Here is a 24,556-nt window from a genome sequence, read left to right on the forward strand (position 1 = left end):
AATCATATAGCATGGTGTAACTGCTTTCATAGTGCAGGGTACTTTTAATATATGATTCAGTAAGTATGTTCTGCCACAACCCTGAGCCACCACAGCTACACTATTAGCTGCCTGAATCACTTACTCGGTATCTTGGACAGTCTACAAAAAATTAAACGCATACAAAATTCATCTGGCTCAGCTGCGTGCCAAAGATTGATGGAGCCCAAGTTTTCTGCTCATGGAGCAATGTTTAATAGGGCTTGAAACTATTCACCTTCTGTCTTGGTGATCAAATGCCAACTTGTTGGCACTCGTAAACACTAGTTTCAGGCAGTAGGACTGTATGTACCAGTTATTATCAAAAGCACAAGAAGTACTCAAAAATACCCAGCTCGTAATCAGCTCTCATGTTCATATTTAGATAAATGACCTTTTATTTTTCTCAGTTGGTTAGATACTTCACTTGTTGTCAAGGCGACATAATGCATAGCCTTGTCAGACATAACAATTTATGGCACTCATGTTCAAACAAAGAATGAACCTGCGTAGACCAGATGACTACAGTGGCCCTTCAATTTACACTTGGGAGAGGATCATTTTGATTTTTTCACATTGAATGTATTATCAGACCTTTTGTATTGAAATATTACCAAACACTAAGCTTCAGTGAACACTTCATTGCTGTCAGATGGATATGTGGCAAGCACCATTTGCAAGGATTATGTCATTCATCATTACAATGTGTACATATGAACATCACAAATTTTTATCTTAGTGAAGTTAAAAAGATGACATGCCTGTTAATATCACAAATGACCTTTTGCTCATGCACAGAGTGGAACTGTGAACTTGCATTCACTTCAATGTACAATGTGTAGGTTGATTGCAAGTCTTTGCAAACACATCCAAAACAAAATATATTTTAAGCTGTATATTATCATAATCTAAATAATTTGGAAGGAAAATAGAAATGTGACATTACCATTTTCCTTACTGCTTTGTACGTGGTGTAAATGCATGGCTGACTTTTCCTTGCACTAGACAATACATTTTACACCAAGTAGGCATTTTTAAAGCAGTAATGCAAGTGGTAAGTTAATTAAAGCCTGAATTTCCACAATGTGCAGTGAAAAGTGATTGCAGTTGCGGATCCAGAGGGGGGCACACCGGGCGCTAGCCCCCTCTTTATTTTTTCTTAAAACAAAGAAATAAAAAGAAAAAAATGAAACGAAACCCAAAAGTACCACCAGAAATATTTTTGCGCCCCATCTTTACGGAATTCCTGGATCCGCCCCTGGATTGTGCATGATTACTTAATTCTATTGTCTGTTGTGTACAAGGTAATATTTTTTCTCACTATCTTAGTTAGAGAATTAACATGGATAATGGCTCTAGTTTTAGAGCTTGTACGTGACTGAGTAAAGCAAACTTCTTTCAAGTCTTTAATTAAAGCTGATTAAAAAACCACAAAGTGTTCTTTGATGGTTTGAGAATGAGTTTTGTCAGTAAGATTAATTTACTAAATTGCATCGCACCACTAAGATCAAGCATTTGCTTATCACTGTATGGCTTTTTAAAGGCATCCTCTGTCAGTATAGGGGCAATATACACTTCATGACATTAGTTATTACGTGTACCCTCATTAGCCTGATGTGTTATTAGTAGAGTGTGGGCTTTCAAAGGAGCCAGTCGTAAAACTAATATGTACATTGTAAAATGTATAATGTACATGTGCATTGGATGACCAACAATGAACAAATAACAAAATTTATCAGAAGATATCTACACGGTGTATCGTCGCTGGGTTGACAATACCTTGTATCTGCAATTTTGGTGAAAATTACTTTTTTTTATTAATGGTCAAAAAATCGGATAAGTGATGTCCTGTCCAAATCCTAAGTGTCTTAACCCAAAAATGAAGCCCCCACGACATTTCAAAGGAAAGGCTATCCCATTCGCTGTAGTGCTTTGGCTGCCATGTTTTTTGGCTCCCCTTAACATTTGACACTTTGTAGATACGAGGTCTTGTCTCCCCAGCGACGCTATACAACTGTAAAAGACTAAGGGGGAACAGCTTTTACATGTATAAATGACAAGAAAAGAAGGAGTTGTAAATCTATTTTAGTTTTAAGCAATATCAACTCATCTTTACCCTAAGAAATATTAGTTGTATCATATAATCGGCACACAGACCACAATGTTTTAAAAGGAAACAATATATTATTTCACTTTAGTGAAATACACCCCTCACCAAGCTGGTTATGGTGAAAAACTTGCAGTATAAATTAACTATAAGAAACAGTGTGTATGTGTATGTGTGTGTGTCTGTGTGTTTGTGTGTGTGTGTGTGTGAGTGTCTTTAATGATACTCTTAAAGGTCCTATAAGATCCCTTTTGCAACCTTCACAAAACTTTGCATGGTTGAAGAATAATGTCTCCCAACATCATGAAATCTTCTGGTAATAAACCTTAGAGTTTCTAAAATAAAAATGAAAAACAAAAACAAAACAAAAACCAAAGCCCCCACTCGAGAATACGCTTCCCTTTTGTACCGAGAATAATGATCAGATTTCCTTTTTTTTTGGGGGGGGGGGAGGGGTGTCAGAGTATATTCATTGGAAATCCACAGTATTGTTTTCCCCTTCATCAGAAAGACGTTCCCAGGTTTATTATTCTGAGGAAAGGGCTATTTACCTACCTCTACAATATGCCAGATATTTAAAGATAATAAAAAGTTTTGGTACCTCAAAAGTTTCCTTGAATTTCCTTGTCTTAGTTTGTGTTTCAGGTTAAAGTACCTTTCATATAACTAACACTGTGAGACTTACTCGCCCCAAAGTGCTCTCATGTCTTAGTAATCATGCAATTAACTGCGCCCAGCAGCCTTATACGCATAGCGACCAGCAGTCCCATATGCATAGCGTAATCGGGCTTCGCATTGTAGCATTCAGGATCATGACAGATTTAGTATCGCAGGATAAATGTCAACTTAAAATCCCAAAAATTCTTCAATTTGAAGACTTACCAATTAAGGTGAAGTATTGAAAACAGGCTTCGGGCAACGTTTGGTTCTGCCTATAGTCCCTTTCTGTTCGAATTGATGACTGAATGTGACTCGGTCGAGAGGACCTTGGGAGAGCTACCATACACTGAATACTACAGCCAGTGCATGCGAACACATCACATGCGCACAAATTTCAAATCCATCAACGGATAAGATGTTTGTGTGCGCATGCGCTGGCCATAGTAGTCAGTGTAGTAGCTCTCCCAAGGTCCTCTCGATCGAGTCACATTCAGTCATCAATTCGAAAAGAAAGGGACTATTGGCAGAACCAAACGTTGTTCGAAGCCTGTTTTCAATACTTCAACTTAATTGGTAAGTCTTCAAATTGAAGAAATTTTTGGATTTTAAGTTGCCATTTACCCGCGATACTAATTCTGTCATGATCCTGAATACTACAATGCGAAGCCCCATTACGCTATGCGTATGGGGCTGCTGGTCGCAGTTAGCTATGCGTACAATGGGCTGCACGCTGCTGGTCGCAGTCAGTGGTTTCGTACAATATTTATCGACGCCGTACGGCGACGGCTCTAGTACGAAATCATTATTGCATGATTACTAAGACATGAGAGCACTTTGGGGCAAGTAATTCTCACAGACAACGTACTTTAACGTGAAACACAAACCAAGACAAGGAAATTCAGGGAAACTTTTGAGGTACCAGAACTTTTTATTATCTTTAAGGAATTTAATTTTCAGGTTAGCAAAAGGGACACCTATGGACTTCAAACAACAATTAATAGCAGCATTGTTCTCATCAGCTTAAAATTAGTTGATGGAAGGGATGAGTCATTCTTCTCTGCTCTTATCCAAACATCAGGAGAGTTTCATTCTCTAATGCAGACCTGACACCAAGAGTATCAGGTGTTCTACATTTTTTTTTTTTTTTTAATGTATATTTTTTGAAGTTTAAATTGAAAATTGCTTATTCCTTATTCAAAGAAGAGAGAAAAAAAAATCAGTGATACTCAAAACAAAATATAAAACGTATAATGCCGTTGGGGGGGGGGGGGATTGGGACAGAAAGAAAGGTTTGAGACTTTGAGTGCATGTGAATGCAGCATACATTTTTTTTTTCTTTTTAATTTGATGTTTATGTATTTGGTTGATATCAATAGTGGTTATATTTTGTGTTTATAATGTTTAGATGAAGCTGAAGAGCCAGGGGAATTCCCCAAAGCACCAGGCAGTGTGATGGCTCAGAGAACGGTCCTTACTCCCGGTAGGTATTGTTTTCACTTTAATAGTTCATATAATGTTACTCATGTTTTGTGTGTACTGTAAACCTCTGTGTATTCAGTACACTTGTGTACAAGGTGCAACCCTAAGTTAAGTTGAGGGACTTTTAAACTTTCACCTGTCTTCATAGAGGTGTAATAAATGGAAGCTACTATGCAAATTAGATGAGATGTTGATATCATCAGCCTCACAAGTTTCTGAAGACACACACACACATTGAAAAAAAAAAAAAAATCTAATGTCCTTTATAATGTGATGTCCAAAAGAAAAATGCGTATCTTTTGCATCAAAATACTGGTGTGTTGTAATATACACTGTATTACTCATGACATTGTAGGGAAGCAGTTTCAGTTGCTAAGTAATTGATCAAAAGCATTTTGTCATAGTATTTTTTATTTTTTGCGCCAACTTTGTCAAAATTGTCATGGATGTTGGTATTATGATTAATTTATCATTGATTGTGTCATTGGCATTGAAATTGTCATCAGTGGGTAATTGCCATTGCTGTTGTTATGACAGATATTTCTTATTCTTGTTTTGTTTGCAGCTTCAACAATGGAGGAAGAGGAAGAGGAGGAGGAGGAGGAGAATGATGAAGGTAACAACAGACCAGACAATGACCTTAAAATGAAATTTGATTTTGATCAGCTCAGTTAAGTCCCCAAACTGACCTCCCTTTCGAGTGATGCTTTATCATTTATTTTGGTTTTACTGTTCTTTGATAGTGATTTTATAAGATAGAATTGACATAATTTTCTTTTTGTTGTGCTGTTGTTATTCTTTCTTTTGGTTGTATGTAATTGTTTACTCTGGTTGCAGCATTATCAAAGGAGCTAAATTGGAAAAAAAAAAACATATATTAATGTTCCTTAAATTTGCAACATATGAATGATTAAACTTGATGTTTGCAGTTTCTGTCTGAAATCGCTATGTTTTTGTATTGTGTAATAATCTTTCTTTTTTTTTTTGCCAAATTTATTTATTATGTATTGATTTTTATATAGTAATGAATTCATAAATCAGTTGTTCTTTCTTTTTTTTTGTGTAGGGTATGTCCCAAATGCTAAGCCAGTGTTCAAGCTCAACCCACCAACCCTAATACATGGACAGGCAAAATCAGCTCCAATATCAGGTAAGCATTAAAGGGAAATATACCCCGAATGCATCGGATTCAGTGAATGCAGAAAGTATCAGTGAAGTTTTGAGAAAATTGGATAATCAGTTCAAAATTTGCACATTTTAAACAGTTTTGGTTAGAATTCAGGGGGCATGGATGCTGGATAAGAACACAACAATAAAATTGTGAAATCACAGAAGGGCAATGCTATGCAGAAATATGGCAAAAAATTCGGCATAATTTTCACTTTTCTGTCATGATAAAAGAGCACATGACCTACCCCTCAGTGTTTCAGAAAGCAGGGTGAATGATGTCACCCTGAACATATGTCAGTAACAAGTCGAAGGAAAGTGTATATAATAGAATCAAATTTTGTGAAGTTCATCTCAACCAATAAACAGAGTCAACTGTGACATACATTGTATGCTGAGAGTTTGCTGTTAAGACATCATTGTCAGATTGGACTGAGAATTATGCCTTGTTCATAACTTAACAAAAATGTGTTAAATATGACTGCTTTATAATGTTATAGAGTTTATCCTGTCCTATGATTTTGATTTTTTTTTCCTTCAAAATATGATATTGCTTAAAGTCGAAATGAAAATGAGCTGAAATAGATTTTCAGTTAGCTGTGTCAGTATTTTGATTAAAGTTTACCATTCATGTCTACTCCCTTTTGCTGTAAACAGAAGACAAGGAAGATGATGAGCAAGTTAAGCCCTTGTTGCGCCCCTCAGCTCTGAACCATTACACCAAAGGTACATACAGTCCTCCCTGCTATTACACAGTTTGTCTCTTCTGGCAAGCAGAGGTGCCAACTGTTACTTTTTGTTGTTGTTGTATTTTGTATTGGTTTTCTTTTTGCCAAAAGTACTTCAGGGGGATGTTTCATCAATGAGTTCGTCGGAGGTTTTCACTGACAAATTTGCTATCAGCCAATCAGACGCAAGGATTTCAGTAGCTTTTAACAATTGTCAGTGTAAATCACTGACAAAAAGTTTCATGAAACGGTATCCTGGTTTCATGGAAAATACTGTTTTTCCTGAATTGAAATGCTAGACTGTTACAGGAATGGCTAAAGTACAGTTTTTGCATGTAAAGTGTGTCTCTTCAGCCCTCAGAATACTGCAGTGCTGTGTACAAAGTTTATATCCCTGGACGAGTCATTTACTGAGGTCTCTTACAAACTTTCATTTTTCACCTCTACCTTTATTATGAAAGTTTGCAAGAGACCTCAATAGTCACACAGGGATTGATCAGAATGTTGCCTCTAGAATGTCTCTTTCTCAAAGTTTAAGTCCTCCTTTGCCAGAAAGTGTATTCCAAATGAAGGCTACTGGTACTTACTTTTTCTTTACACTTTTATACACCCCTTAGTCTTCCCGTGCAAACATGAATTCAACGTTTTTTTCTTGCACTATTCAGAATGCATGATTTAGCTAAAGGGTAGATATACATTGCACAGGAATGTATATACCTCCCAAGCATGATGCAAATTAGGACTTGTAAGAACATTGCCGACATGGTTGAATTCAGTATCAGATAGCACAGCATACACGTAGGAATCAGTATCATCCCTTTACAATGAGAAGAATAGAGTGATTTCTCACCATAGAGATGATGTACATGTTGCAGTTGTGTTATTGGTAAAATTATAGTGGTGTGTTTTCTTAATATCCAGAACATCAGTTGACTCACAGAATTTATGGAAAGTAAAACCACTGCGAAACAGATGGCAGTAGTTACCTTTGTTTTATATTCTGCTATCTTTATGTTTTTGTTATGTATTTTTTAATCAGGCGAAGAGGAAGGGGAGGAATGCACCAAAGGGAAAGAAGAAGTGGCACCCAAGGTTGAAGGAAATGGTGGAGCGCAAGCGAAACCAGAGCACAATGAAGAGTCAGAAAGCAGTGCAAGCAAACGAACAAATTACTTTTTACGCTTGACGACGGGGGACAATGAGAGGGACACGGGTTTCGGGGTGTTTGGGAAGTTCCGCGACCATAGCGGGTACCGGATCGGTTTCGAGGACAGTCGCGGCGCAAGCGGGAACTCGGGCGACAAGAACTCGGATTCCGGCAACCACGACGGGACCACGCACGAAAACTACTTCATGCAGTTTGCCAGAGACAAGTCAGTATTTCCACATTCAAAATCTCCTGTCTCCTTTAAGACTTTTCATCCCTTACCCCCTCCCCCATTGCCTGTCATTCCCATCGAATGCACAAAATAATGATAACATTGAGCATTTCTGTTTACCCAAAAGTGTTGACTTTTTTTGTTCAAGTTGTTTACAAAGTTTCTTTTAGAGTATTTACATAATTGAGCATGCATAGAGCTTTGTATCTGTCTATCTATCTGTCTATCTATCTATCTATCTATCTATCTATCCATCCTTATCTAATCCTTCATTGTATCCATCCGTGTAACTATCTTTCTATCTAAGTATCTTTTGATCTATCTGTCTGTCAATCTATCTGCATATCTATCAAACTATTCATCTATCTGTCCATCTAGCTAGCCTGCTGGCTGGCCATGTATGAATACATTTTTCGTTATTAGCATTGCTTATTGAGCAAATATTTAGACTGTTGCAATAGAAATAATACAGCTGTTTCATCGGTATACTGGAGAAGCTGTCATAATACCCTCATAATTATAGATGGCTTGAGTTTGCTTTGGTAATCAAATGCGAGCATGTTCTTGCTGATCGAGCGTATTGACACAAGAGCATTCTGGCTTTCCTTCCTTCCATAAACTCTCATGCAAAATCTTTAACTGACTTCCTGAGTGGGGAGCATGAGTTCACTTCGATATCAGATTGTGCAATCTTCCCTGTACGGTCTGACTAATCTCTCTCGAGTGATGAAATATAATTTGAGATCCTCCTCCTGTTCCTCAGAGCCTTCAGTGATATCAGATGTCTGATTTCTTGATTGTTCAGTATTGAGCATTTAAAAGACAACTAAAACCTCACTCATACAAGAAGATTATATATTTGTAGCTGTGATGAAGTCAGTTGTGTTTATGTAGATTGATGTAATCAGTTTTTATTTAGAATTTATCTATTTATTTAGAAAACAAGGAAGAAATGTTGAGTATGAACGAAACTGTACACATTTAGTTACAACCAATCGTCCAATGTTGCATTCTCTTGATATATGTTTCTTCAGATCCATCAGTTGGCAAAATAGATAATGTTGTATTTCCTTCTTTTGCTGAAGGTCAGTGAACAAATCCATGAGTTTATCCTAATGGTGATATTTTTGTCCCACTCTGTTTCTGATCGGCATGGTTCAGGGATCTGAACAGCTCTGGTGACAGCCCCAGTAGCCTCTCCAGCTCGTCGGGTTCCTCCTTCCTCTTCGGCCAGAACATGAATGAGAGAGTAACGGTGAGTACAAAGAACTCCTCCCCACTCCCACCCCAATCACTGGCTCATTTTTAATTTAATTTAATTATTTTATTTGTGGCTCGGGGGGCTTCTCTCAAAATTGAAGTGCTAGGTTAAGGTAGTGCTATGAGTATATAAGATTAGTGACTGTAGTTTCAAGTTTGTGGCAGTTTGGAGGAGGGATGGGGGTGGGGAGACTAAATTGGGGCCAGTTCTCACATTTACGTGTTCTTGAAAAGGCATGATCAGTTTTTAACCAAACTTGGCGAGGATTATTGCTAGGGTGACATAATGTACAATGTATATCTGTGAAAATGGGCACCATTCCCCACATGGGGGTTCCAAGGGCCCGATGCCCCTGGAGTTTGGGGGGGGGGGGGGGGGAGGAGGAGGAGGAGGCAAAGCCCCAAATTTATAAAATTCTTTATGAATTGTCTTCTCTAGAACCAGAAGAGATAAGCCAGGTTAGTGCTATGAGTAAGTGGATTGGTGACTGTAGTTTCTAGTTTGTTCATGGCAGATCCAGGGATGGCTGGGGGACTCAAATTAGAGCCCTGTTTTCATATTTTCATCTTCTTTTTGAAAAAGCATGCCTATTGAAAGAGATAAGTCAAGCGCTCATTCATTTTGCTGTTTATATTTTCTTTGTAATATTGTCCGGCAGTGATGTCAGAAACTGTTGTAGTCCTCTCATGCAGCGATGACTGAAACCTCAAACAAATTCTTAGCTTTCTAATCAATTGTCTGATTTTCCTCAAACTTTCACTGATGTGTTCTACTGATATTGCTGCTTTCACTCAGTCCATACATATACTTTGGTGAATGTGTCTTTCAAATAGGGATATGTAGAGATTGACAGCTCTGCTATTGTTAACAAGGATACAAGGATACAAGGAAAGGATACAAGGAACTTTATTGTCTGTTAAAAATACAGAAATTCGACGTCCGCTGGCATAACAAAGGAAAAGGAGCAGACAACATATATTGCACGTATTATAATAGTGGTATACAAACAGACAAACAAAAGCATTGAACGGACAGTGTCTTGAATGATTTCATTAAAAATCTCTGTAATTTATATAAAAGAATATGTACACAAACTCCCGCACGAAGGTACACATACACATGTGCACACTCGCACCAGGGAGGTGTCATCTCCCTGCTCACACACACATGAATACCCGCATACACGCACTCACACACCCGCCCACACACGTAAGCTGTCTAAAAATACCCTACCAAACTTGTTAAGTTTTTAAGCTATGAATGATTCCTTACAGAGTCCCAACAGGCAAGAAGGGGAGCTACAGTCTGTAGGGGAGCTGGTGTTTGGCCAGAATCTGTCCAGCAGAATTAAGGTGAGTACTAGTAGACCCACATGGGCCCCATTTTTGTTCATGCGAGGAATTCAATGCATTGTCATTGCAAAGCTGTTATGAAATATTGCCTGAATGTAACATCCTCCACTTAAGGGTGGGATTTCACGGAGCACGCGAACGATTTGCGAAGGACGCGAATGACAAAATCCAACATTCGGAAAAGTTTTTCTCCGAATGTTTTCCGACAATGAAGCCGAAAACTATTCTTGCGCAATTTGTGCGAAGTTTTCACGACGTATGTGCGAATGTCGTGTGTATCATTGCTAAAGTACAGCATGTTACGTACACGAAGAACACGCGACGGAAATGCGAACAACGAAGAATTTTAAACAATCATGGGAGAAAATGTACCCAAGGAGAGGTGGAAGCTGTCTTGAGTTGAATTTTTTTCTTTCCTCTATTTCTCCTTTCTTTTTCTCTCATTTCTCTATCGTGTGCTTGCCTCCATTTTTTCCCTAGGACATATCTCCACTAGTAAAGCATTTGATCTTCTTTTTTTTTTTTTGCAGTTCCTCCAACACATAATCTCTATAGTTCAAATGAAATTTTACATACTTTAGATCAATTTTAAGTGTATTCTGCGATTTTTTTTTATATCAAATATTTATTTCTCTTTGCTAGTCTTTAATTTCTTTTGTTACTGTAGTTGTTAATAATTCTTTGATGTTTAGATGTATGTTACGATTTTTATTTGTAGAAAACGTATAGGTCATACATCCCCCAAACGTGCGCTAAACGTTCGCGAGAGTGTCTCAAAAGGTACGCGAACAGTTTGCGATTACGTCGTAAAATGATCGGAAAAACTTCGCACATTTCGCGTAACATACGCGAGACATTCTCCAAAGTTTCGGAGTCTGTTTGGGGTTTCACGAACATTTTGCGAACATCGCGCGTGTCTTGCGAAGGTCTTGCGCATATGACGAGGCTTTAAAGACACTTTCGAGAACAATTCACAAGCAAATCACGACCAAGTGTGCGGAAAAGGTTCGCAAAAGATTTCAAACTTTTTTGAAATTCTTGCCGAAGTAAAAACGACATTCGCGAACAACTGACGACGCTTCCGAACCCTCACATTCGTTTGGCGAACTTTTGCAGACTAAAATACGAATGCTGGATTTTGCCATTCGCGTCCTTCGCAAATCGTTCGCGTGCTCCGTGAAATCCCACCCTAACTCAGCACTGCTGGTCAGAGCAATATTGGTCTTTTGAAGCGAGTGGCACAGTTAAGTGTGGAACTAGATGTGAATAATGTACTCAGCTTTGAAGCTTTTTAGTGTGGGGCATTTTCTGCATTCCTTTGATGTCCATGCCAATTAGTTTTCACAGGGTATTGGGTATTAAACTTTTCAGTACTTACAATTCCATTTCCTGGAAAGCACTGTCTACAAGTTTCTGTTTCAATAATGTTGAGGCTAAGTCATGTGCTTGCAGCCTGGGAGCCTTGTTGTCCATTTCTGTCAAATGAATGTAAATGTTGTGTGAAAGTAAAATACTGTGCAGAAAACACTTCCAGGTTTTCGTTCAGTGTGTTTGTATACAAAGCAGGGAATTATCTTCTGAATCAATATGATACTTGTTCATTTCTATGAATATAGAATCTTCAAATACATGTAAGAATGCTCTGTAGCAGTTCTAGAAACTACTTACCACTTTCCTCACATACTGCGTGAAATTCACCCTGATAGAAGACAATTTCACTCCACTGCAACTATTTAATTGTTGTAGATTATTGAAAGACAGCTTCTTACATGATATGATACAATGAACAATATCGGTAAATCTAGTCAACTGGACTTACTTGTAATTTGGAGTAGCGACGTTTCGCGTCCGCTCCGGGACGCTTCATCAGGCCGACTGATCTTTGGCGGCAATTGGTTGTAAGCGCCGAGGAATCTTCCGAACCGCCGGGTTGTATACAACTCGGCGGTTCGGAAGATTCCTCGGCGCTTTCCGAAATTCCCCGACCCTGTTACGCGTCAACAACCAATTGCTGCCAAAGATCAGTCGGCCGGATGAAGCGTCCCGGAGCGGACGCGAAACGTCGCTACTCCAAATTACAAGTAAGTCCAGTTGACTAGGTTTACCGATATTGTTCATGTGATACTTTACCTGGATGACTGAGAACATTCACAGAGATATGATACAATGTATGTCCATTTTGTTTTTCCTCAGAATGATGGCTTCAGTGAAACATCACCGGAGAAGTCCAAAGGTGAGTTTATACCAACTTCACCATGTTTTCCATTTGATGGCCAAGGACAGATATATTGATGTTTTTCTATTTGACTATAATTGTACATTAATTATATTGGCTGCAGATTCTAATTGATAAGTTCGTAGCTAATAATGTCTTATCTCCTGCTGGCTTACAGGCTTTATGATTGATTAAAAGATAAGATTATTGCAACCACATTGTTGACAATTGGATTGTTAAAGTCTTTTAGCTGATCTTTGAATGAACGAAGACATCGGTGTTGATATGTTCACAAATGTCGACAACACTATGTACCCTCTCTCTTTTCTTTAGAGCAAACGCTGGCTGAAAATGCGTTGGCGCTAGAAGAAGCGAGGCAGAGGATGAGGAGAAAGTTTGAGGATGTTGAGAGCGTTACGGGTGAAGAAGACGAGGAGAATGTGGTGCAGGTACTTGTATATACCAAGATTTCTGTTTCCTTGCTTTTTCACTGATGTATGAAGTTAATGTATCCCACAACTCACCTTCACAGCATATTTTAATTATTCACATATGCATTTCAGAAAATGTCATCAGGTACTTTCTTTGATCTTGCTTGAAGTGTTTGTGATGTGAGTAATATGCATTTCACGCAGTATACATTGAAGAACTTCTGGTCATTAGCAACAAGTTCATGATTTAAAATTATCTGATGATCATCAAATCCAGTTATGGATTCTGAACAACAAAGTCTAATGCCTTTGATAGTTACTAGGAAAAGTAGTTCTTATGTGACATTTCCATGAAGTAAGTAATTTTCTTTTTTTTTGGGGGGGGGGATGGGAGGGGGGAGTGTGAGTAATTATGATCCCTGTATTTTATTTACACCAGTATTTTCTGCATTAAGTCGTGCAAAGATTGTTATTTTACGCAAGTGCCATGACCAAGGCTACAAGACAAATGCTAGAATCTGTTTCACTCTCTTGTATTACAGTTCTTGAAAGTGTATAGGCATTCTGTAAGTTTAGGGCCTATGTACAGTCAACCTTGCATACCTCGAATCAGTCGGGACTGAAGAAAATGGTTTGACGTACGTAAACTTCGAGGTATGTGAGCGTGAGTTTAATAGGAGGGGATACACCAGGAAAAATCAGGACTTTTATTTTGCCTCCGAGTTAAGCGATATTCGGCTAATCCGACGTCGAGGTATGTGAGGTTGACTGTACAATGATACTGAAATATGTGCATTCCTTAACTTCTGTAAACTTATTAACATTATCCATTCTTCACTTGCACAGCAAAGATATTCTTGTTTGACCCAGCTGAACAGAACTCTGTGAGCAAAAGTGACTTTTCTATTGAATTGATTCCGAATAGAGTGAGTGATGATATTCCGATGTAAACTATAAATACATACATGTATGAATGATTTTATGAATGGCATCCACTCTACAGTCGCACTGCAAGCTGTTCATGTTTGACCCCACCAAACGGAGCTGGCTGGAAAAGGGGCGCGGTCAGATCAGGGTGAATGACATGCGCCAGACGTCCAGCGACTCTTCCTTCCAGTCCAGATTAGGTGAGTCTAGGGCACTCAGGCCACTCTGATGATGACCGCATGACCATTTGTCCCACCTTCCTGATCGGCATCCTCAGTATCATTTCACTCTAGTAGGAATGATTTGAGAGTGAAGAGCAAATCATGAGCCTGATTGTCCTCTTACAGTTCACAAATTGTTGGCATTCATAAATACAGTCAACATTTACAGGAAACAGCAATTTCTCCCCCCCCCCCCAAAAAAAAAAGAAAGTGGTTTGAAGTAAGTTTATTAGCTGTTAATATATTAGCTGTTAATCACAACCCTTCAGAGAATTGCATTGTAGAGATTTTCCCCCTTGTTGTCCCCGCCGAACGAGTTCGAGCAGGGGACTATGAAATGGGCTCCGTACGTGTGTGTGTCCGTGTGTCCGTGTGTCCGTCCGTGTGTCCGTCCGTGTGTCCGTGTGTGCGTCCGTGTGTGATCAAAATTTTCAATTTGCTACTTCTCTGTCATTTATGAGCCGATTTTGATTCTGTTTGCTTTATATGAGAGCACTACATGGGAGCTTTGAAACTTCTACACAGAATTTCAGTTGTGACTTTTGACCTTTGACCTTTGACCTATATTGTACATTTTGCTACAAAATGCTACTCCTTTGCCATTTCTAACCCGATTTCGATTCCGTTTGCTTTATGTGATGGCACTAGTTGAGGGCTTCAAAACTTCTACACAGAATTTTGACCGTTGACTTCTTTGACCTTTGACCTTGATTTTTGACCTATATTGTACATTAGCTACAAAATGCTACTCCTTCGCCATTTCTAACCCGATTTCGATTCTGTTTGCTTTATGTGATGGCACTAGGTGAGGGCTTCAAAACTTGTACACAGAATTTTGACCTTTGACTTCTTTGACCTTTGACCTTGATTTTTGACCTATATTGTACATTGCATGGCTACAAAATGCTACTCCTTCGCCATTTCTAACCCGATTTCGATTCCGTTTGCTTTATGTGATGGCACTAGGTGAGGGCTTCAAAACTTGTACACAGAATTTTGATCTTTGACTTCTCTGACCTTTGACCTTGATTTTTGACCTGTATTGTACATTTTGCTACAAAATGCTACTCCTTCGCCATTTCTAACCCGATTTCGATTCCGTTTGCTTTATGTGATGGCACTAGGTGAGGGCTTCAAAATTTCAACACAGAATTTTGACCTTTGACTTCTTTGACCTTTGACCTTGATTTTTGACCTGTATTGTACATTTTGCTACAAAATGCTACTTCCGGCGGGGACATATATTATGCACCGCGTAATTTCTACTTTTCCTTGTCTTTTGATGGGATGGGGGTTGGGGAATTGGGTGCATTGCTTTTGCTGGTGCACGGTCTTATTTTTAGGAAAGTAGCATGCGAGGTCGAAAGACTCTTTTATCCATACTTAATATAATTGTAGTTTCAAGCTCAAGCAGTTGCATTCTGGCAAGTTTCAAGCAAAGTGTTTGTCAAATTTTTTGATTTCACCGTTGCACTTGCCTGCGTTTCTTATAGATACCATATAATTTATATTTCAGGCCAAGGCACAAAGGTAATGCATAATAATTCTCGGGAAGCATTGTATTGACCAAAGAAGTAGGACATCCTTAATCATAAATCAGTCTACTGGTTTGGATCTTGAATGATTCTTGGATGTAGATTGACTGGTGCTGGTTCTTTTAATGTCATTGTCATGTGCTTAGAACACAGCCAAGCATTTGATTATTGGCAACAAGAAAAGCTGAAGAAACATTTTAAGTGACCTCCGTCATGGCATTAAGAGATTCAGTCACATGTTAAGTAGTCATTGAGCAACACTTTACCTTACAGGTATTTGATTAGTGGGAGTTTGAGAAGTACCACTTCAAGTGGCTATTAATTACTCCAAGTGTCAGTCGTATCAGCAATTCACTTAGAAAATTCCCCTCCTGTCAAAAATGCAAGTTGTGATTCCTGAAGGTGGTTGTTTTTGTTTTCATTTCAGTAATGAGGACGCAGGGAAGTCTGCGACTGATTCTGAACACCAAGATCTGGAGTGGTATGAGCGTGGAGAGGGCCAGCACGAAGAGTCTGCGCATCTCGGCCATGGATGCAGAGACGGAGAAGATTAAAGTCTTTCTGATATCGGTATGTCGTCACGAGCAAGCGTAAATCACCCAATCACAGCTCATTATATGAAGGGCGCTTAAACACTCTGTGCAGAATCTAGAAATTCCTAAATTTCATGTTTATTCTCTCAAACTTACCCACTGTGTTTCATATCCTTTGTATTATGAGATTTATTTTATTTGTATTAATTTATTATTTATTATTTATCATGAAAAAGAAATCTACGTCACCCCTTCAATTTGATGGTGTTATCCGCTTCTTATGGAACCATTGTATTCACTGTTGTTAGATTAGATTTAGATTAGATTAGATTATTCTAGCAGTTAGTAGGATAGGACTCATTCTACTTCGTGACAGATTCTCCGCATGCTTGTTGAAAGGCTTCTGTGGATACAATAAACCTTAAGATCTCTTTGGATGATCATGCTTTTGAAGTTAGTAGATGCAAGGGACCATGCAACGGAATGAGATAGAGAAAGAAAGAATTTGAAATATAGCTGTAATCATGTAAACACTTCGGTAGTGATATGCGCTATATAAGCATTGTATTATTATTAACATTATGTTCCTTTGAAAGTTGTGAAACACCATTCACATCAGGGACGTTGCATAAATGGCAAGCTTGAATTAACAGAATTGATGTGAGCCATATTTATGGGAGCTTTTGCTCACATTTTTGCTTGCTTTCCTCCAGGGTACCCCCAAAGACATCGAGCAGCTGTACTGCGCCATCGAGTACCGCATCCAGGCCCTGAAACAGGTGGAGGAGGAACAGCAGAGACTGGAGGCGGAGGGCACGGAGGGCCAGGCCAGCGCACAGGACTCCAAGGGTGATGCCAACGAGGAAGAGGAGGAGGAGGAGGATGGCGAGGATGACGATGACGATGACGAAGACAGTGAGGTGGCCAAGATCAACTCGCGGGACAGGAGTAAACCTCGTGAGTCTTTGCAAAGTTTGCAACAAGTGCCAGAGACCACAACTACAAATTTTCTTAATCTCTACTTCATCTTGATCAAGTCAAAAACTGCCTACTGTGAGACCTTTTCACCAAATCAAGTCAGACTCTTTACTTCATTCCCTGTATATTTATCTATACTGTAAACGTCGATATTTTTGCATGATTAATTTTTAGTGCAGAGCTGCTCAAAAACATATTCATGGGTTGTTGAATTTGCACTGCGCAATTGTCAACCCATTTTACAATGTGCAGAAAAAATTGTGATGATATTTTCGTAGGTTTTAGATGTCGCGCTTGCCAAAAGTAGCGTGAAATATGCAAAAATTAATGTACCGCAAACATTTTTGAGTTTACAGTTCAATTTAACAAAAAATTCTATTCATCTAGTTATTTTTCAGCTAGATGGCTGTAGTATAGGATATCTATGTAGCATGCAAAACTGCTTTTGAGTTTTTTTTTCATTTATTCACTTTGGTAAGTAGAGTATCAAATCTAGTGCTTTGGTATGGTGGTGATGTGACTCAGTTGGTAGCATGTCTGCCTTTCAGTCAAATGGCTTGGGTTCAATTCCCATCAAGTACAGCTGAGCAATATTTGGTGCAATCATACCATCCCCTCTACTTGATAGATTAAACGAGAACTTACCTGTTTGTAGTTTGATCTCAATTATATGAGTAATATTACGGAAGGAATTACGTTGACAAGAGAGAGACCCGCTGACGCATGCGCAGATTCCCCAATATTCGTAGAAAAACCGGTCATGGCTAACGAAAACATAGATCAACGAGAACTTTCCACTGTAGCTTGAATACACAGGGAGGGAAGGGAGGGACGTAATCCCTTCCGTAATATTACTCATATAAGTGAGATCAAACTACAAACAGGTAAGTTCTCGTTTAATCTATCAATTATACTTCGTAATTCCGTCAGGGATTACGTTGACAAGAGCCGTTAGCCATGAACGGCCTATGTAAATTAATGGCTTATCTATGCAGTAGGTATTTACCTGCATTAAATGGCCCTGTAGTCAATGTGGGGCTGGCTGCCATTAATTCTGGTGGTTCAGCTGTGGATTGCTTTTGCTCAGGATCACAGCTGCAGCATAACTTCTCCTCGTTTCCAGTGGTTTGTTGTAGAAATTTCTAAATGTCCTTTCTCCAGCCCAGCCTGCTTGTGCCAGAATTTGACTGATGGGCAAATCCGCACACCTTGCGGCTGATGTCGTAGCTGCTCGGGTAGAGTGGGCTGCATAAACCTGAGTATTTATCCCGCAGCTGAAAGTGTGCTCTTGATCCACCTGGCTATGGTTTGTGATGTCACGCGATGATGAGGCTTCTTGAAGCTAATGAACAGGTAGCGCTCCTTGCCTCGTAATGTGCTTGTTCGCTTGATGTAGTGCTGCAGATAGTTCACCACACACAGTCGTCTGTCTGGTGGGAAGGCCCTCATCGACAAATTGAGGTTAGCGTTTCCTGGCCTGCTGTGCTTTAAGAGGTCCTTGAAAACAAATTGCGCACCGCTGGTTTTTAGCTGCATGTGGTCGAGGTGCAGATTGTGCAGCGACTGTACTCTCTGCGCAGAAATTAAGGCCATTAATGTGCACAGTTTCCAGGTCAACACTTTCAAAGAAAGTGTCTTTGCAGGTGCCCACCTACGAAGTTTATTAAACACTATGTTCACATCCCAAATCTCACGATATCTGGGTAACGGTGGGCGAAGATGAAAAACACCTTTAACGAAATGCGAAATGAGTGGATGTTTTCCAACTGGACAATTATCCTCCAATATCAAAAACGAAGAAAGTGCACTACGTGCACTGTTGATAACACTGTAACTACAACTTTCATCATAAAAAAGAACACTTTAAAATTCCAGCACGTCCTTTGCTTGTGCTGTTAGATAGTTCAAACTATGCTTTGTACAAAAGGACTTCCATTTCCTGATGTAAACCCCATACTGCTTTTTTGTAGATTTTCGCCACGATGCTGCGATGATGTCAACTGTTCTTGAATTCAGTCCACCTCTGCTTAGGGGTTTTCGCAGCACCTGAAACAGAGCAGATCAAGTCTGTCATGCAGGGGATGAGGTTCTCCCGTTCCCGGGAGCGTAAGCAACTCTGCACTATGCCTTAATAACATTGGTCTTTCAGTGGTCAGGGACATTAATACAGTGAACCATGGTTGGGTGGGCCAGTTTGGTACAACTACGATGCCTTTTGCTTTGTCCTGCCTAATTTTTTGTAGGCATCTTGAGATAAGACAGAAGGGAGGAAAGGCATAGAAATCCAATGGACCCCAATCGAGTGTGAAGGCATCTACATTTTCTGCCTCTGGGTCTGGCTGCCATGCTACATATCTTTCTACTTGTTTATTTAGCCTTGATGCAAACAAGTCGATTTCTGGGGTACCATAGTGACTGGCAATTTCCTGGAATTTCGCTGGATTTAGCATCCATTCAGACCCATCATTAAACTGTCTTGACCTGTGGTCCGCTTCTACATTTAATTTTCCAGGAATGTGGGACGCAGTGATCCAAATGTGCTTATGTATGCACCATTTCCAAATTTCTTTTGCGGCATCATTACAGTTAGGGGACTTAACGCCTCCCATGTTGTTTAGGTATGCTACAGCTGTAGTGTTGTCTACACGCAGCAAAACATGCACATCTCTTAGTTCTTTGCAGTACGACTTGAGACCATGCCCAACTAATTCAAGATAATTGATGCCACTATGCTTTGCATTATGTAGTTCCTTCTCACTCCATCTTCCCCCAGTACTACTGTGGAGGTTTGTGGTGCCCCATCCTGCCCCACTGGCATCTGAGCGCAATTCTAGATCTGCTTTCTTTCTTTGGATTGGTGCGAAGGCAGTGTGAATGTTCTCTACCCACCACTGAAGCTCCTGTTTTGCTTCGGTGGATAGTTCCATTTTTCTATCGAAATGACTTTTGTTTGCCTTCAGAGCTTGAATTTTGTCCTTTTCCAGTTCACGATAGAACAATGGACCATACTGTACTGCCGGAAAGCTTGCTACAATCTTTCCGATCACTCGTGCTACTTGCCTAATTGAAGGTCTATTCATATGTAGCAAGTTAGCACACAGATCTCTGATTTCTGTCATTTTTTCTTCTGGCAGACTGATAGACATTTCTACAGTGTCAAGCATAAAACCAAGGAATTTTATTTTCCTGGTCGGATAGAGCACTGATTTTTCTGGGTGCACCACAAACCCAAGATGTGTGAGAAGGCTTACTGTTGTAGCTATGGATTCCTTCAGTTTCGCTTCACTTTCACTGATCAGTATGGTATCGTCAAGATATCCAATAACGATGTGGCCCAATCTTCTCAGTGTTGCAAACACTGGTTTCAGTATTTTCGTGAACAAACGGGGGGCTGAGCTAAGCCCATTTGGCATTGCTTTGAATTGCCAACACTGGTCACTGAAAGTGAAACGTAGGAATTTTCTGTCTCCATCATGTACTGGGACTGAATAGTAGGCATCTCGAAGGTCGACTGAGGTTAAGAAATTGTTTGGAGATATCAATTCCAGTACTTTGTGAATATTGTCCATCTTGAAATGACGATACACAAGGTACTTGTTTAACTCTGACAAGTCCAGAATTAACCGTATGCCCCCATTCTTTTTGGGGCGTGGGAATACATTGGAGATGAACTCTCCTTCCACATGACTGCACTGCTCAATAACATTTTTTGTCTGCAGATTTCTGATTTCTTCATGCACACGAGCATTGTCAATTGAATTTCTCCGAAAGGAGTGAGGATTTCTTGTGCTTGTAGGGGGGGATTTTCCCTCCTTAAATTCCAATTTCATGCCAGAAATTGAGTTCAGAATGAATTGATCATGTGTCACTGTCCTCCAGTTATTTCTAAATAGCCTCAGTCGACCTCCAATAGGCCTATCATGTTTCAATGTACTACTAGATCTAGTGCCAAGTCTAGTGTGATTAGGTAAGCAGAGATTACTCACCGTTTCGGCGGTATCAGCTCCTACTTCCTCCGATGGGAGTGCCCACCTCGCTGGGCTGTCTGTTGAGTTGCCTGGCTCGACGAGCTCAGCGTTTGTGTGTGAGGTGGCTGCCTGCCCCTCCTGTTGTAATTCTGGCCTAAAAAAGGTCCAGCAGTAGATCCAGCTACCGGTCTGTTATATGCAGCATGCTGAAACCCGCGTCCTCTCTGTGGATACGGCCTACTGAGAGAGCGCTGATACGCCGCGATTGGTCTCGCCCTCCCTTGCGATTTCATGACTCCAGCTGCCGCTAGCTGTTGATCTTTCAAGTCCTTGACTTGTTTTCCTAGATCGTCTCCAAACAGTAGACGGGTAGCAGGGAGGGATGGCTTACACAAATGTGCAAATCTAGAGTTTATGTCTGGTTTGATCAGCTCCTTACGGAGACAGTTGAGCTCGAAATTCGCGTTGCAAATCAGAGCGAGGGTATCTTGCTGTGTATCAGACAAGCGACCTGCTGAGAGCGATCTTGTGAACGCATTTAATCCCTTTGTAAGTGATTTTTGCACCCATTGTAGCTTTAGATCCCGACTCTTGGTCGCTGGTGGCAGAAAATCCCAGATAGGCGGATTCACTTTGGGCACATCGATGAGCTGACAATTGTTTGGAGAGGGATACTTTCCAACGACATCCTCCAGAACTTTCAGTTCGAGTTGGTGAGTCATGAGATAGGTAGTCGACTTTGCCACTTCATCGTCTATTGGATCCCCAATGTCAGTGGGCATCGCGAATTTAGCTGCTATGGTGGGGATCTCAAACTGTTCCACTTGGGACTGCGGGATCTGCTCTGCGTGGTCGAATCCAGACGCAGTATCGTCGTCATGATCTATCATGTACATATCCAGTTGCCCAGTGGGCGAGTTATCCGGCAAGTTCATGTCCGCGTGTGGCGCGGTTGGATAGTATGCACCCCGCGTACTCATATCTAGCTCGCCACTACCACTGCCCGTGGCGGTCGCCATGTTGGCCGGCGAACGCGATGAATTTGCGGTCGCTTGTGGGAGAGCTTCGATCACTTTGGAAAGCAAACTTTCCATTTTGTCAAGCCTTTCGGCGAATTCAGTCATATGAGCAGAAGTTTTTTGTTGTGAAGATCCCGCTACGGTTTTGGCAGTGCCTTTCTTCACCTTCGTATTACTGACCGACGAAGCGATCGTCTTCTTCGCGGTGTTACTGATACAATAGCTACTGCGGCCTTGCCGCTTGCGTGTTTTTCTACCGGGATACCGACCTTGCCGGTGCCCGGAACCAGCGGGCCAGCTTTAGCGGACGCCGCTGGGGTTTTGGGAGAGGCAGCCGTGCTTGCCTCCATACCGATCGTTAATATTTTGATAACGGAAACGTGAAATATAGTCTCTAAAGTGACTTACACTTCGACTAAGAGACTTTATGTTTCAATATTCCACTAAAGCGCTAACCTATTCTTGAGGATCGCTCCAATATTTTCAGGGGAAAAAACGGGCATCCGAAGCCGTGCTTCAGTACAAATGCGCCGTCAACGAATTGGGGAATCTGCGCATGCGTCAGCGGGTCTCTCTCTTGTCAACATAATCCCTGACGGAATTACGAAGTATAATCTGTAGTTTGAGGCAAAAGCATTCTGTACCTCAGATTGGACATTACTTGGAGGTCCTGTGTGTGAGTCACCATTTATGCGTGTGAAAGATCCCACTTCATTTATTCATCATATATAAAGAAGCAGGATGCTAACCTGATGAAGTGGTCTACTCGCCTTTCCACGCTTGAAAATGATGCTGACCCCTCGTGGTTCATCCTTGGTGACTATCAATAGTCAGCAGTGGTATCAACCAGGCACATTGCTCCATGCTACTACTACTGCTTAACTACTACGACAACAAAGAAGAATTGTGTGGGTTGTTCTGCACTGTAGCGTAATTGATATCGTGAGTGTGAGTCTCTACGGTTTGCTGTTGGCAAGCAGTGAAGTTGAAGGAAGTTGATCCTTTACCTGATGTGTGTTATGCAGGGAACACTGCAGACACCCTGTTAGATGGTGAGGGCTGTTTTAAAGGACCTTCTTTTTTATGTCTCTACATTTGAATTGACGTATTAGAGTACATTTATCTTGAATCTTGATGAACTCTTTTTCATTGATCTTACATCTTTCTTTCATTTTCTTTGGCTTACAGCATCACCGAGAAGTACGGAGGGGAACAGTGCATCGGCTTCACCCTCCCTGAATCAGGAGGAGTCATGAAAAGAGCTCTGGAAGTTGCAAGAAGCATCCGAGCCTCGGAGTGATGTATCCCAGGAAATAGAGGCCAATGAAGGACTCCAGAAAAGACCAAACCTTACTGCAAACACCCAGGGGTACTTTGTATGTAGCAGGGCTCCCCTGATTCACGTAATTCACAGTTCGTAGACAACAATTCGATGAAAGCCAGATTTCGGCTTCGACCAACTTGTACAGTATCAGTGATGCATCCGTGCTACACGTTCGTGTTCGCTTTTTTTTATGTCAGTGGGTTGGATTCAGGATGACAAGGAGTGGAGTTATCCCAAGCTCAGCTCGGGAAAAAACAGTGTGAAGGATCCGTGCAGGTCGAACGTTTGTGCTTTCTCAAGACAGCATTAGTCTAGCGAGCCGTCCAAGTTTTTTGTTAGCTGTCCCTTTCTGATCTAGGAATGTATCGCCACTGTAAACAGCCTTGCCACCATCGAAAGGTTTCCGATGAAGTATTCGGCTGGGCATTTCGTGGAGTACTTTGACGAGAACAGCTCAAAGCGAGTTGATTGTATGATGCTCTTGAGGTATGACCGCAGGAAGAGAGCCAGCGGGATGGTACCAGAAAGGACAGCTGTGGGCGTTGTGTCCCCGAGCGGTAAAAAGCCCCATTGGTGCTGCCTCGCTGATTGGCCCACCATCGGTGAATGTTAAAATGCATTTTTTTGTAAACATTTAATTTATTCCTATTTGAAAAAAAAAATGAATATCATTTCTTGAATTTAATTGCCTGGTTGTTGCTAACATATTAAGTTCCAGTGCTTTATGCCTCTAGACATTCCGTGCAAGCTTGTAGATATTGTAGGAGCTGGGTATCAGCAGATAGCAGATGTCCGAACATTTGTAGCTTCTGTAGAAGAAAAGTATTACTCCCATTACTGTAGTGATTTGGGAAGCCACGTTGTGTTGCCCACCAAACCCCAAAATTGCTCAGTACACAAGAATGTAAAATAATTAGGTACAGAGCTGTGTATTTTGGTATTAAAGGAATGTCAAATGATGACCTGGTTTTTGTTTAGAAACGTTCATATCACCTTGCTCTCCCTGTAAAAGACTATACAAAAATATTTAACACAAGCGTACTGTCTTGATGAAAACTTTGTAGGAAAATGGCTGTCATTAGGATATTTTGTCTGCTTCCGGCAAGCATGCATTGTGTTCATGATAGATAAGTAGAATAAAAAAGGTGTAGGTTTATTATGGCCCCAGGGCATAACAAAGACATATTTCCCTCTTCTTCTTTTTTAATACAATGAACAAGTGCTCATTCTTGTTACTTAGGTAACATTGCATTT

The 24,556-nt window shown here is 40.5% G+C and overlaps 2 protein-coding genes across 2 annotated transcripts; one reads left to right on the forward strand and one right to left on the reverse strand.

Annotated features, from left to right (window-relative positions):
- The first annotated feature begins 4,834 nt into the window (after positions 1-4,834).
- LOC139741525 (ran-binding protein 3-like) lies at positions 4,835-23,393 on the forward strand. The gene is made up of 12 exons (XM_071652106.1): positions 4,835-4,880; positions 5,331-5,414; positions 6,089-6,157; positions 7,199-7,532; positions 8,700-8,793; positions 10,074-10,151; positions 12,345-12,384; positions 12,700-12,815; positions 13,801-13,924; positions 15,908-16,050; positions 16,727-16,970; positions 23,167-23,393. Exons 1-12 carry the CDS (start codon positions 4,838-4,840, stop codon positions 23,232-23,234), a joined length of 1,437 nt encoding a protein of 478 aa, XP_071508207.1. The 5' UTR covers positions 4,835-4,837; the 3' UTR covers positions 23,235-23,393.
- Positions 20,708-21,978, reverse strand: LOC139741536 (uncharacterized). The gene has a single exon (XM_071652114.1). The coding sequence runs from the start codon at positions 21,976-21,978 to the stop codon at positions 20,998-21,000; it is 981 nt and encodes a 326-aa protein (XP_071508215.1). The 3' UTR covers positions 20,708-20,997.
- Positions 23,394-24,556: the final 1,163 nt, after the last annotated feature.

This window comes from Diadema antillarum, unplaced genomic scaffold (assembly GCF_040938485.1).
Source record: "Diadema antillarum isolate AM-2024a unplaced genomic scaffold, OU_Dant_1.0 seq00000932_RagTag, whole genome shotgun sequence".
Classification (NCBI taxonomy): Eukaryota; Metazoa; Echinodermata; class Echinoidea; order Diadematoida; family Diadematidae; genus Diadema; species Diadema antillarum.